The sequence below is a fragment of the Acromyrmex echinatior genome, chromosome 2 (assembly GCF_024713525.1).
Source record: "Acromyrmex echinatior isolate Ae372 chromosome 2, ASM2471352v2, whole genome shotgun sequence".
Classification (NCBI taxonomy): Eukaryota; Metazoa; Arthropoda; class Insecta; order Hymenoptera; family Formicidae; genus Acromyrmex; species Acromyrmex echinatior.
The window spans coordinates 12,303,720-12,319,184 of NC_141853.1; the positions used below are offsets into that span (position 1 = coordinate 12,303,720).

Sequence of the window (15,465 nt, forward strand, 5' to 3'; positions counted from 1 at the left end):
TTGTGTTTCAAATATTTGTTCAAATTCCGGACAGGTGGTCAGTCACGGTTTTCTCAACGCACTTCGTGTGGTTTTGCTCCTCTCGATATCTTGCTCGATATCGATGCGATTTTTCATGTTTGAAATAGTTCGAGCCTCGAAGGTTCGAAGATTTCGAAGCTGTTAGTTGAACGCCGAAGGCGGCTGACTGAAATCTGAAATCGTGCGCGATAATAGTGGTATTATACTGTAATACAAGCCGACGCAACATCAGCAACATGTTCGGGTCGACAACACTCTGGAGAGTCGTGCTGTTCGTCGGCCTGGTTGCGGCGTTTCACGACACGACGGTTTCCACAACGCATAGATTGAACGTGCCTCGAGTCCTGTTGCCTGTATTCAATAACTTCGCGGTGAATTTCACGTTGGAGGTGACAGACGGTGGTTGCTATAAATGGTGATTATATCATTTCTTCTTTTCGTTTCTTGCAACTACAAACTACAAGTCGCGCCGACGCCGACTCTCGGTTGTGCGTAGTTGCGCGAAGCTATCTCCTTTCTTGAACATGAACTTTCCATTGCATCTAAGCACGTTGCCGGGGTTGCCGGTCGCACCATAACCTCATTTAGGAGTACGTTCCACGCACGTTTTACGCATTAATGCATATGACGTATCGTTTTATCTATATTCATTGTTCACCGAATATAGATAAAGAAGGATGAAATGATACATCATGCGTGAAATGGAACATATTCTGAATATCTCGGCATCCGTGATTTTTGACGATCAGTGTAATTTTCCCGCGAGTTAAAAGTTGCGCCTCTGTGACGTAGTATTTTCTTTTGCCTCGAATAGAATAAACAAATGCGATGCCCGTTTGCGAAATTGTTGATATTACCCTCCGAAGCTGACGCCAAAATCTGTAACATAAGTGGCAATACTGGATCTGACTCATTTAATTTATATTAAATAAAAAACACTAATTAATTTCAAGGAAATTTTTAGTAAGAATAATTCAAATTTGCAGATGTAAAAAGAATTACTTGATATTTTTCATAAAACCCATACAGCATAAACCTCTAAGGGATGTTTTAAAGATTTCTGAACATGTCTTTATATTCTCAGGACATTCCTCAGATAAAGTTTGCTGTGTATGGAAGATTATAATTGAGTAGGTCCAATAAATCTATCTATGTTAGCTCTAGGAGGAGGTTAGATAGTATGCATAAAAATGTTGTATTTTAGAGAAATTCCTCTGAAATATTTGATTAATGTTCTGTTTTTAGATACTCTATTTTTCTTTCTTTGATGTCTTATAGGTCTACCTCGCGTTTGGATATTGTACAACTGATTCCCATAAACGAGAACTTTGACAGAACATGTTCTCCAGCGGTATTGATTCAAACTATAACGAGAGAACTGACAAGGAACACTGCAATTGTCTTGGCAGAAGACATCAATACTGGTCACTTTCTGAGATGCGACATTATAGTAGATGCAATTTTCTCTCTAAATCTCATTACTACTACGAGAGAGTTATACATCGAGGATATACCTGAAGCCTTCGAAGTCCGAGCATACGATGAACACGGAAATGAGTTTACAACTCTAGCAGGCATAGAATTTGTATGGAGTATTGGCGATGCTAATAAACACATGCCATTGGACAGTAAAGCCACGAGCAATGTGCTTCGTTTTATGACTTACGAGGAGTCACAATATGAAAGACCCGTCAGTATAGCTACGTTAGATAGTGTTGACAAAAGAGGTCATATTGTTCTCATAGAAGGCGTTAGAACCGGTACGGCTAAGGTATCTGTTAGATTACCACATTCGGAGTATAAATATGTTCCATCCATAGAACTGGAATTGGTCGTCATTGCCAATTTAATCATCATTCCACCAGAGATTACAATAATGGCCCATGACAGCTTCAGATACAAGATAATGCACACTCGTCAGGGTCGCCTAGAGGAGATCAGCCTGCCTTTGAGCCAATATTATCTAGAAGCCGAGAGTCCCGATATATTAGAGATCGATAACGATCGTGATTTTGCCTATGGACGTAAACTGGGACGTACAAAGGTGTTCCTACATGATAAGAATGTTCGTGAAGAATATCCGGTTATTCTACCTTCTGCTATAGTTAACATACACGAAGTTGCATATATCTCTCTTTCTGTTTTACCGAACAGAAATTGGGGATTGGTATTAGGTCACGCTCACGAGATCGTTGTTGAACTATACAATAGCAAAGATCATAAATTCCACATCGGAGAAGGCGTGGAAGTCTCCATGAAAATAAACGAGCAATATCTAGAACCGAAGTCGATTACGCAAAATGGTACTTATGCTATCGTTATGCCGATCGTCTGTGGAATAACGACCGTGGAAGCGACGTTACGCGGTATAATCGATGAACATGGCAAGAGAATTGCCTTTGAGCCACAGCTCTCTACGAGAGCTGAACTCACGATACACACACCAGTAAAAGTTCAACCTCGCGTCTTGGCTGTTCCATGGGACATTGTGAACAAGTCTAGGTAAGCTAGAGGAATTGTTGATCAGAAGGATTAATAAAAGGAATAAATAGATCAAAAACAAGCAAAATATGTTGTATATTTAAAAATAAAATAAATTTATTATAATATAAACTTTAAGTTTAACGGGACGTTTCGATTTAGTATTCTTCAGCCATTGTTTTTGATTTGTTTTTTTCTTTCATTGTTTTGCAAATATGAGCTACTAAATATGAATTTTTTCTAATTTTTTTGAAAGATTATAAATTTAGAAGTAATTATAAATTTGTTTTGTGTATGTTCTAGATTTGACATAATGTTGAAAACGAGCGGAGGAGACGGGTCATATGTTTGGTCCAGTAGACAACCGTCGATACTAGCCGTTTCACAGAACGGTGGTATCAAAATTCTGTCAGCGGGTACAGCGGAAGTAGTTGTCATGATGGCAAGAAATCAACACAACAGAGACACGGCGAAAATACATGTATTGCCTCCTGTAAAGCTGAAAATTATCGAGTATAATATGGAAGCAGCTATAGGAGAACCTATTCATTTGCACGTCGCATTATTTGGGCTACTAATTAATGGATCCGATGCCAGGGAGATACCCTTCAGTGACTGCAAGGATGTTGATTTCGAAGTACATATCCCGGACGTGAATTTCGTACGGACTTATGATAAGAATGCACAACCGGTTGGCGCCGCGTGCGCCGTGATAACCGTAATAAATTATCGCAGCGTTGGTACATCCGACGTGACCGTTGCCTATAATGCAAATAATAACGATGTGATCGACCATTACTTAACAGACAATGTTACCGTGTCAGCATACGAGCCGCTCGCGGCAATACATCCAAAGAGTAAGGAAACGTTACTCACTGTAGGGTCCTCGAGATATGTGGTATTTAAGGGTGGACCGTTGCCATGGACGAATAAATCTCAAGATTACTCGCGGGAGATACATCTATCGAATGAGGAGATTGCCGAAGTGACCGAATATGAAGACTCATTAAGCGGACCATTCGATAGAGCCGTTTTCAAAGTGATTTGCAAAACATTAGGCAAAACTGCATTGACATATACGGTATCGAATGTGCCCCTGTTCTTGAATTGTCGGCGCACTCACGCATCGGAAACGATTGAGATTATTTGTGGCAAGCCTAGGTACATCTATCTACAACCAGAATTCAAGGAGAACCACGACAAGAATTGTCCGATCAGTAAGAACACGGATAAGATAATGGCGCACAGCCATAAACGTCTAAAGATCGCTGTGATTGTCAAAGATGAGGATGGTAAGCAGTTTGACAATATCACGAGCTTGAATATTGAGTGGAACTTGAAGCCGTCCAGCAGCGGTGCTGTAGAAATCCAATCCAGCACGATGGAAGAGACTTGGACGGACATGAATGTGGTTTTGCCAAAGAGTCATTATCAAAACATCATTTTCAAGAAGCATCATGGAATTCTCACGATATTCGCGACTGTGACTGGCTATCAGAAGCTTGTCCTTAACAGACTGAAAATCTCGCCGGAATGGCCACCGTTTCCCATTGAGAATGAGAGAGGCGGAATAGAGACTCCACTGATAGAAGCTTCTATAGAGGTGACTTTGGTGAACGACACCATTGTCAGTCCCGATAAGTTGATAATTTTGAACGATTCGAGCATGAAGTCGTACTTGCAAGTCAGCCAAGGCTCTGGTCACTATGAATTAGTCCTCAGTTCGAAAGACATAGCAGATATTCGATACATGGATACAACAAGAACGATCAGTGTGACGCCGAGGAAACCAGGTGTCCTGCATATAACATTGATGGATCTCTGTCTACCCTCGAAGTTAGCAGAAGTACATGTGGAGGTTCAACAACTCGCGGCTATCGAAGTTAACGTCGTGGATAAAATCGAGAAGGGGAAATGCGTGACAGCCGCGTTGAAACTTTACGACACGAACGACCACCTCGTGAAACTGCCCTCTCTTAGTGCGCTAGATTTCCGTGCGGAGATTGACAACGAACATGTCGAGATAAAACAATTACCTGTTAACGAACAGGACGTCGCACCTTATGAGCGTATATTGTATAAAATCCACGGTTTGTCGGAGGGTGAAAGTCAACTGATGTTCGTGAAAACGGGCGACCGTGAAATACGCAGCGAGCCGATCACCGTGCAAGTATTTGTCCCGCTACGAGTGCAACCGAGGAATCTGACGATACTGATCGGTACCATTTATCAAATGCAGACCATCGGTGGCCCACCAAACGCTGAAATCGAATTCTCAACAGAAAGCGGGGATATTCTACGCGTCGATTGCAATGGGATCCTTGAAGGAAAGTCAGCTGGTTGGACTGGGATTCACGTGCGTGCCGTCGGACTCGACGCTAAGGGTAACAAAGTGATTTATTCGGAAGATCGCGCTGATATATATGTGCTGCATCTTGACGGAGTAAAGATCTCGACCCCAGTAAATAGAGTAAAAGTCGGCGCGACGTTTCCTCTCTGGGCATTTGGTATTCCCGATTATCTGACGCCACTCATCATCGGTTCCATGCAGTTGCCGCTGAGTTTTGCGTGGTCATCGAGCGATCCTAGTCTACTGACCTTGCACAATATGTACGAAGGCACTGGCATCAATATCAGATATCAAAATCAGGTATCGCTGAGGGCCAGGACCATAAATCCAGGCGTAGCAACAATCTATTTGAACGCTACTGTACCCTGCAACATGCTCTCTAGCTTTAACAAGAACGACATCATATACACCACATTCGTGAAAATCGAGATTTTTGAAGAGTTGCATCTGACTAATCCACCGTCGTCGGGAAATTCGGTATTGACGATATTAATGTCACCGAACTCTGTCCTGCAGCTGCAAACCAATCGCGACAGACACGGTACAACAACCTACAAGATCCTGTCGAGCATGCACAGCGACGAATCTGAGAATCTGCGCGCCTTGACACCCGCTGCGAAGGCCGTGACTGTGGAGAAGAACGGAATCGTGAGATCCGGCGAGAATTACGGTCAAACGATTATTTTAGTTACGAATACAGAAACGTACAATTTGAAGCAATCGTTAATGGTGGTTGTCGAAGTCAAGCCTATTCATTACATGATGCTTTCACTGAAATCCAAATTACGTATACGGAACGGCGAGGAGCTGAATATGTTACCGAAGGGAATGGAGCTGAATTACGTAATTGAGTATTATGACAACGTAGGAAATAGATTCCACGCTGCCGAGACAAATGTTAAAGCCATGCTAAATCGCGCTGATCTAGCATCATTTACCGCAGGTGCGGATAATGTTATCACTGCCAGATTTCTAGAGAATGGCGAACTAGTTGTGAAAACCTTCAATGAGAAACATCCTAGCGGAATATACGACTACGTTCACATGATGATCGGCGATATCATATTTCCGACGAAGACTACCCTGACTGTCGGCGATATAATATGTTTTTCCATGCCGCTTCTCTCATCTGATGGTGATCCAGGATACTGGCAAACCTCCGCGCCCGAAATATTGTTGGTAGATCCTATCACGGGTATAGGTCGCGCACGAAACGTCGGGCATGCCGTTATAAAACATAGTCTCGCGACACACGTGCAAAGTGAAATAGAGGTCAACGTTCTACCAGTCGCACGGGTAATTCACAACAAAAAGACGTAGTAATGTCATAATGATGCTTTTTATAGTACATTATTATATAAAATAATTTTTTTATACAGGTATCTATAGTTCCTTTAAGAGGAAGAAACATTACTGGCACAGAAACTTTCAGCGTGCCACTTGTGCTGAAGGGGAAGGATGAAGAAATCAAGGAAAATAATGTATTGGCAAGAGGTTTGGGCGGTTGTCGAACATTATCGTCATTCACATTAAACGCGTTTCCCTATTCATGTAACATTCAGTTTGTTTCATCAACCTCTTCAATTGGCGTGAAGGACCTATTCGTCGTGAAACCGCGATTCGATATCGTGACAGGTCAGTGCAGTATCATGTGCATAATGAAGGATAGAGATAAGCGAGAGATAAGATGAAAATGAATAAGCTTGTTGCACTCTTCGTATTTATTGCAGGCTTCTATTACTGCGACATCATACCGATGAGTTCTCCGACTATAGCCGCTAGTATATTAGAAAGCCATATTCAAATTAATGTCCAGAGCCGGGACATTGAGTCGACAGCTCTGGAACTCGCTTATTTGCCACCTGTATATGTCGATGCTAAGGAGATTATGTTTGTCAGTACACAAAGTGGTAGTGCGTCGACGACGCTAGAAGTGTATGGCTTGCCGTCGGTATTACAGTATCTCACTGTAAGTCGGTCGTTTAAGAATATAAAAAAATATATATTTGTTTAAAAATCTATTTAAAAAACCTTAGCCTTACGCATAAAGAAATGACATAATTAAAATTATTGATGTTTTAATTTTCTATTGAATTATTTGTTTAGAAATTATTTGTTTAGGAATTAAAGATTCCAAGATATCTCAATATTAATATTTAACAAATATTACAAATTTTAGATTTTTGAGCTTAAAATTTGTAATATTTGAATGTTAATATTTATTATTTCGTATATCTTTTTTTAAATTTTATAAAACACTAACATTTTCTATTAGGTTGACGTACCAGATGGTGTGGCCATTACTTGGCAACATGTTTCCAAATCTACAATGCAATATAGATTGCGTTTAATGAATAATCAAGACGAGATTCAGGGACAAAAAGTATTTATTGCGAATGATTTGACCAAGCAAAACATATCTGTAAGTAAGATGTGTGTTTTAAACACATTTATGTATGTAGCTGTCTCATTAGCAATTGTTATTTTATATCGTGCGTTTCTTTTCAGCTTCGCATACGTGTCTCGAGATATAATCAATTTATCCCTATGTCCGGAGTACAATGGGTCAATTACATGTATTTTCACAGATACACGCTGGGAACGTTTGCTGTTATTGTGATTACAATTTTTTATGGTAAAGCTAGATTTGAATTTTTCAAACTTATGTCATTTTTAGTATTACTAACGTAGATTTTGTGTGTTTTTCAGTTTGGAAACATAAAGTAGCGACTGTCGATTTAACAATTAAAAACAGAAGTATTTTTGGTACGTATGCTATTCTTTTTTTTCTAATTTTACTTGTTGACATTAGTGTTACGATGTTTGTCTTACAATGTTTTTCTCAATACAGCATTGTGACATTAATGACATTGTTTATAGCTGATAAATCTCCGCCGATGATGAAAAAGACGATCTGTACTTCGTGTACAACTACTCCAACGACCACTACTCCAAGTAGCAGCCCGCTTCGAACTCCGCCGTTAAGGCCTTTTTCAGCATTTGAATCTTCTGTTTATGGTGACCCTCGTAGTTTCGGCACACCGTATATTAGAAGAAGAGATATATGTTAGAACTCTCTGAACTATTGACGAAAATTTGAAAATAATGTCCGTTCGAATATTTTCGTTAAGAAATATTTAAATTAATACGCTCAATTTCATGAGAAAGGTTTAGTTTTGCAAACGTAAAGTTTTTCATTGAGAATTATTTTCATTTATTATAAATGAATATGATAATCATTGCAGAATCGTGCCTTAAAATAAAAATTGTCATCTATTTCCATAATATATGGAAACACAATGCTACATTTCTTAAGAAAAATAAGCTTAGTTTTTGTAAAATGTTATACTTGTTTCTTTGCTTGATGTGACAAATGTATGATATTATATATACATATATATATGTATATGCGTATATATACATATATATGACTGTGTGTGTGTGTGTGTGTGTGTGTGTGTGTGTGTGTGTGTGTGTGTGTGTGTGCGTGCGTGCGTGCGTGCGTGTGTGTGGGCGTGCGTGCGTGCATTAGATTACAATTCTCTGTTGTTAACATTGCCATGATACACGATTTCTCTGTGTACTATTTTCATTTTTATAACGATATCGACAATTCCTAGTCATACAACTATATACTTTTGTTTACGTAAATAAAATGACAGTCAACTTGTTATTCAATGTACACAATATTATATTGCATATTATCACAGAAAGGACAAAAAACCTTATTTTTTTATATTTTGTGAAGCTGTGATATGTACATATTAGGTGTTGGAATTAATTCGTAGCGTTTTTAATGAAAGAATGTTATTTATTTCACATGAGCATTAAAAAATACATTAATGAAAGTACTTCCCATCACTTGTAAAACGCTACGAATTAATTCCAACACCTAATATTTCTAGGATATGTATAGTAGAACAATCTTTCAATTTTATATTCTAAGTTAAATATAGAAGTGCTAGAAATAGTTTAATTATTCGCTTGTTAAGTAAAAAATCCAAGTTAGATTTCTGGTGCCAAATATAATATAAAAAGTTTTGAGAGGAAAGATATTTCATTGTAAAACAAGAAAAAAGAAAACTTAAGGAAAGTGGGTAACAAATCAAAACATTTTACTCTTTAGATGTTAGAAGTATTCAAGTAAGAAGTTGAAATATACTCAAAAAATGCAACATGATGTTCATAAATACCGTCACGTTTATTACAAAAGTAGATGTACGTAATAGAACAGTTGTGTTTCTTACAATGATATAGGAAAATTTATAAAGTGACCTAGAAATTTCTAGAAACGATTCTAATATGTAATATACAATCAATGTTTTTTCGTGTTCTTCAATAATTTCTCATATTTACATTTACTCGAGTACCACAAGGCGAATGGAATGAGCAAGGAAGGTAAAGTCATCACGGCGAACGCGGCCCAATCGACCTGCAAGACACAACAAAATAGGATTGTAATGAAGCAATAAAACTTAACTCTAATATATATATAGATCAAGATAATATATCGATACTTAATTTTCAACTAAGACCTTAGGCAATAATTATTGTAATTTTGTTATAAAGCAAATAATGTAATATACATTATATATGACAAAAATAAAATAATTTGTAATTTTACTTAGCAAAAACAAAAATAGATTAACTATCGTCGTATAAATTGAGAAATAGAAAATAAAAATGCGTAAATAGTACATTATATAACACAATGTGATATACAAGACTGTACAGTACTTATTTTTCATGTTATTACATACGTGATTACATTTCTAAAATTTATGAACTTATAAAGTTACTCTCTTTTTTCTGCAATATTTCTCTTGTAACTCTATTACAAATAATATTTGTATGATTATATAAATATATGTGTTCGTATTTACCACATGAGATGAAAACTGTTTGTCATAGTCCCTGTATGCCACAATGAGTCCCTCGCCAGGTTCGCTGCTCACAGCCACTTGTAATCTGGGGGCATCTTCCTTGCGACGATAGAGAACTTCGGCTGAAGTAAAGTTGAAATATCCAAATTTGCGTGGCCTCACTACCACGGTATGGCTTACATTGGTATAGGGTGGCACGCGATCGATTCTAGCATTTAACTCGCCGCTCACATGAGTGAAATGATCTGGATGGAACGAATTGTCCGTAATCTCGACCTCCAACGCTGCCACGTTGCCAGTATTATAAATAGTATACTACAAATTTTAATGCAGATTATTAAGTAAAATAATATTTTGGCAGTTTAGAAAACGTCCGTTAAAGTTGATCATTAGCCACGTTCAGCAGTATGTTTATTTACAACTGTTGGAAATTTTCTTTACATTGATTGGATTATATTTTTACGTGTAAATCTAAAAAAAAGAATGGTTCTGTTTCTCCCAATGAAAAAACTTGCAACAATTGCAAAATAAATATTCTGCTAAACGCAGTCATTTTAAAAGAATGTTTTAATAGATCCGATTGTATTATTTGAAATCTTCAAAAATTCTTGTACCTAAAATGAGATCAATATATATTCGGGCTTTGAAGAAAAAGAAAGTAAAGATACACTAAATATAAAAAGTGTAACCCAAACAGATCTAAAAAGATATATTTTACTTTATATAGATATCAGAAGCATCTCGAACATAGGAGAAATTCTCCTTTCTTACCTTAATAACTATGTCCATATTTTCTACCAGGTATTTGTTGAGTATCTGTTTGGAAACTAATAATCTAGCAGCTTCTTCTTCCTCCTCTGCATATACAGTTGCGCATAACACAGCGAGCGCAGTGAATAAGATGTGCCACTTCATTCTATAAGATTAAGAGATCTTTTTAACCACTTTGTTATGAATTTTCACTGTAAAACGCTATTAATATACATAAATTCACTGATGTAAATTACTTAGTTCATACATCACGATACTTTATGTCAACTTTACATTAATTTATCCATTTACATACGTCTTGACGATTCTGTCATTGAATACAATTTTGACATTCGAAAGTAGCGAAATTTGTGTGAAATTTTTATACTATTTCAAGAATTGTGTGTGGAATAATTATTTCGTTTACTCTCACGGTCATAATTATGCCATTTCGGGTAGAAATTCGAGAACACCTGTGATGTTCCACTAAAAGACTCGACCTGTTGTCAACCTCTTGAGAACAATTCTTGGATTTTATCCTCGCGAGTGTTTAAGAATGAAAAAATGAAACGTAGAACTTACGTTTTTCTTTGTAAAACGTCAAGGACCAGTGATTATTGTCGCTCGCTGTCTCAAAACGCGCAAATAGTCTTTCGTTTTCACTCGCTCAGTGCATTCAGTGCCAATCGCTCCATACGTGATACGCGTATAGCAGGAGCATTCAGAACCCGAGCCAACCCCAGCACACCGGAACGGAATATACCCGGGAGAACCGAAGAAGTGCCAACGGCGCTCTGTATGCTGCCACGTTTCCGGACACGGGATGATAAGTCCGTGTACACATCGTTGCTTCCGGTATGCGCTGTAAGCACTAAAATGGCGATGGGTGGCGCACTTTTTGTATGAACGATATAAACGCGTCTGCCACAAACTCAAATAATTTCATTCTTAATTAAATATCTACCAATAATTCGCAAAATCGACATTATAATCGACGCAGAAATAGAAAAAAAATTTTCATAAGAACTCCTCAATAAAATTTCTAAACTCTGTAACATTGATTGTAATTTTATTTTAATGAATCCGGAATGAGCAAAATTTCATCGAAATTGGGACAAACGGGTGTTCTAATTAATTATCAAATCTAAATTACAAAATATTTTCAGAGTAGATACAGACAAGATATTGTATAAAATTTTCTTGTTACAACAAAAAGAATGCCGAACGTTCCTCGCTCTTGATTTTTGCAAATAAGAGAAATTATCTATGTGAAGTGCAAGTGCAATAGATACAAGTGTAAAACTGTTGACGATCAGCTGATTGTGACAGTCGCTCGATTGTTATGCGCGGGTGAAAAAATAAAGAAATTTCATCACTTCGATCGTACGTGTTTATTCGAATTTAGAAGAATCTTGTATAAACAGAGAGAGAGAGAGAGAGAGAGAGAGAGAGAGAGAGAGAGAGAGAGAGAGAGAGAGAGAGAGAAGATAGAAGATCTCAAAAGAAACAAACGATCAATTTAAAGGAACGATTTCACGATGCGACGATGAGCCTGACATATTTCGTTTACGTGTATCAAGGACTGCATGATTAGAGCTACTATTTACATCTTAACATGTCGAATTGACGTTGAAGTGGCATTTAAAACTGCGAGATTTCGACCTGATGTGATATTCCAAACGATGGCTGCGAAAGTATATCAACCTGATCAGGAGTTGGAAACAAAAGTTAAGAAAGGTTAATAATGTTAGCGTTTTGATACCTTACTTTTAAGTCTGTTCTACAATTGCATAAGCATAGTTGTAAGTAGTTGTTGTTGTAAGAGTTATATGGCACACAAAAAAACTTAAGCAATAAGAGGAAAGCAGAAAAGAAATCAACATGTTGCTGTTTATATTATGATCTTATGGTTTCTACTATGATTGGCAGAATTCAATTGTGTGGTTGGTCAACTTTTATAAATATAAATTTAAAATTATTTACAATTACGCCTACATTTTGAATTGTGAATTGAGTGTTAATTTACAATATATTATTTTGAATATTTGCTTGATATCATAAGTTGACTTACAGACTAGATAGTTCAATGCCGATTAGCTTTTAAGAATTCAATAGGGATCGGTATGTATATGTTAACATTGATATATGAAATGTGATAGAACGTAAATATTGATTCACGCAATAAAATCTCTTTGTTGTAGCAACGGAACGTATATCAGAGAACATGCACATCGTTGCGAACGAGCCATCGCTTGCATTTTACAGGCTGCAGGAGCACGTGAGAAAAGCTCTGCCACCGATGGTGGAGAAACGAGTAGAGGTACTGGCGCTACAACAACAATTGCTAGGCAGATGCTATGACGTAGAGTACGCGGTCAGTGCCATCCGAACGATGCAGGGTGCTGGAAAGAGCTTCGAGAATACCCTAGAGTTCATTAAGAACGCTATATTCTTCAAACAGCAGCTCAAGTACGAGGAGCAAAGGCGACACAAGAAGGATGGCAGCAGAGACTCTGTCTACAAGAGACTGTCGGCACATATCCCGACGCTGGATCATCTACCGGACGAGATATCGGACGTGGTGCGGGAGACAGCGAATCGCGTGGAATCGATGATGAATCATGCCCGTCACTCGAGCGACATACAACGATCGACCACCACCCATAATTAGAAAGATGGAGGAAAGAACGCTCGGTTTTCTGTGATAATAGCTCGTTCATTCGCGAATTTTATACATATAGATTGCAACGCTGCACATAATGTTATTGCTGTAATAAATATGATTAACATAAATATTTCTATCTTTGCTTTGTCATCATATAAGTATCATTATTCTATCCGCTATCGTGAGCGACCGATGTGCGTCTATAGTCTTACGGCTAAATTTACATTAGTTTCTATTGAATCTTTTTCTGTTATATTTGAATATAAATATATATTTTTAATTACGACTCGCGTTAATATATGTATTTTTAACGATATTATAATTTTTCTTTCATATAATCATAGAATGTTTTTGTTGTAGAATGACATTTTCCAAATTAATGTCGAATATGATAATTTTCGGTAATTTTATTTTAGTTTTAAATTGGACAGAAGAGATTTGTATTTTTTTTAAAGAGCATACATTGATTAATTTCACGATTAATATTGTATACATAGTAAAATGATATTTTTTATTTTTCGCTAAGAATGAATTTGCGAACAAAAACAGGTAAAAACGTCTGTCCGGCGAATAATTTATATCTTGTCAGGTAGAATTTTTATTATTAAACGTATAACAAATGTTTTATAAAAATATATAGTAATGAATAACGAATGATAATTTTAATTCTCTGATATAAAAAATATAATTGTAATAAGTTTAGCTCTTGCTAATTAGCGCTAATATTATGTGCGTGGTGAACTTCAATATTATTAAATTGTATCTCTCATATTTAATTAATAATTATACGAATTATTAATTAATTAATAATTCGTATAATATGAATTATTAATTAAATATGAGAGATACAATTTAATAATATTGAAGTTTACCACGCACATAGTATTAGCGCTAATTCCCAAGAGTCAAACTCATTATAATTATATTTTTTAATAATAAATAATAATCATTATTAATAATGATAAAAGACTATATATAATATATAATATGATTAAAGACTATATATATTCGTAAAAATCATAAAATATTGTACTTGTTATTTTTATCATTCAAAATATTACATTAAACAAAAATAGGATGTACTTTTTACAAGTATTTAAAAAAAATTTCGATAATGTCGACATCATATATCTCTGTAATCATCATAATGATAAATACCTATATATTAATCACTCATGAAACAATACAAAGACGCGGACTAGAGATGTACCGACCTAATTCTGGCGGAAAAATGCCACGATCAATATATGCGCAATGCGTTTCCGAAATGTCATGTAGATGTCGTAATGAGAAGGTTCACACTTCGGACACATCGGTTTACATAAAGTAGCATAAGCATAAGCTGCATTGAACCGCTTGCAGATTTTGCAGTGCGGTATGGGTGCAACAGCATGATCAGATGCCGGGAATATGAGAGTTGATTAAAGGAAGGCACCGGAGAGGTGGCGTCGGCAGGCAGCACCTCCTTGATGATATCATCTAAGTCTCGGTGTATCGTAACGTAAGTCAAAGTTGTTAGATCTGTTTTTATTCCTACTAGACTGTATCAAAACTCTCCTTCTCGCTTTTGCCAAATAATAAATATATATATCTATTTCACTTTAAGTTCCAAAAGTGTACACTTTTTCAAGTTCAGCCACAAAAAACACCCATTGTTTGCTGTTTCTGCCTGTATAGGTTATGTGGTTTGATGGACTACAACGCTTGATGTAAAATATTTATTTATCACACGTGCTTGTAATAACGCAATCTTTGCACAGGCTGATGCAGAATGCATTCATCAGCTGATCGATCGATGAGTGGTTTTTTCAGACTTTGACAATTAATTGACTCGGTAACGATGTGTCACATATGCTCTCTTCTACTAGTTTCACTCCCTTCTGTTAAAAAAAATTTAGGATCATTTGACTATTTGGAATCGAACGATGGATTTTGCTCTATTTTCGTAACAATCTAAACTTCGATAAAACTCTGATAAACTTAATTCGATCGTTAGAATTGCTTAACAAAATCTCTGATATACAGTTTATTATCTTTAATTTTTCTATACATTAAACATGATTTTATTAATCAATTTAATAGCTTCATTTGTATTAGTGTTGATTTAGTTAATATTTGAGTTATATCAAAATCTCTATTACGGTCCAATTTCATCAATATAAGATTAATAAGAAGATTAACTCTTTGATCTCGATGTACTCCTTTTTTTTCTAATTCTATGTAAGAATCTTATATTGATGAAATCAGATCTTAGAATTAGAAAAAGATAAAGAGTAAATTGAACCGAGAAAAAAAATAATCTTACATTGGTGGAA

At 36.4% G+C, this 15,465-nt stretch overlaps 4 protein-coding genes across 4 annotated transcripts in view; 3 read left to right on the forward strand and 1 right to left on the reverse strand.

Annotated features, from left to right (window-relative positions):
* Window positions 1-227: 227 nt before the first annotated feature.
* Window positions 228-8,935, forward strand: Gp210 (nucleoporin 210). Its single transcript, XM_011067251.2, has 9 exons — window positions 228-436; window positions 1,300-2,523; window positions 2,806-6,148; window positions 6,232-6,487; window positions 6,583-6,821; window positions 7,128-7,274; window positions 7,361-7,487; window positions 7,562-7,618; window positions 7,733-8,935. Exons 1-9 carry the CDS (start codon window positions 258-260, stop codon window positions 7,921-7,923), a joined length of 5,763 nt encoding a protein of 1,920 aa, XP_011065553.1. The 5' UTR covers window positions 228-257; the 3' UTR covers window positions 7,924-8,935.
* A 99-nt stretch (window positions 8,936-9,034) lies between these two features.
* SsRbeta (signal sequence receptor beta) lies at window positions 9,035-11,309 on the reverse strand. Its single transcript, XM_011067253.2, has 4 exons — window positions 11,068-11,309; window positions 10,507-10,651; window positions 9,736-10,050; window positions 9,035-9,284 (listed from the first exon to the last, which is right to left on the reverse strand). Exons 2-4 carry the CDS (start codon window positions 10,648-10,650, stop codon window positions 9,168-9,170), a joined length of 576 nt encoding a protein of 191 aa, XP_011065555.1. The 5' UTR covers window position 10,651; window positions 11,068-11,309; the 3' UTR covers window positions 9,035-9,167.
* A 453-nt stretch (window positions 11,310-11,762) lies between these two features.
* Window positions 11,763-13,278, forward strand: LOC105152803 (BLOC-1-related complex subunit 8 homolog). Its single transcript, XM_011067254.2, has 2 exons — window positions 11,763-12,222; window positions 12,687-13,278. The coding sequence occupies exons 1-2, from the start codon at window positions 12,072-12,074 to the stop codon at window positions 13,154-13,156; spliced, it is 621 nt and encodes a 206-aa protein (XP_011065556.1). The 5' UTR covers window positions 11,763-12,071; the 3' UTR covers window positions 13,157-13,278.
* Window positions 13,279-14,414: 1,136 nt separating this feature from the next.
* The window catches only part of Hmgcr (HMG coenzyme A reductase), a 29,633-nt gene continuing 28,582 nt past the window's right edge, over window positions 14,415-15,465 (forward strand). Inside the window, exon 1 of the mRNA XM_011067255.2 lies at window positions 14,415-14,651. The gene's annotated coding sequence lies outside the window, so the exon portion shown is untranslated. The remainder of the gene's footprint in view (window positions 14,652-15,465) is intronic.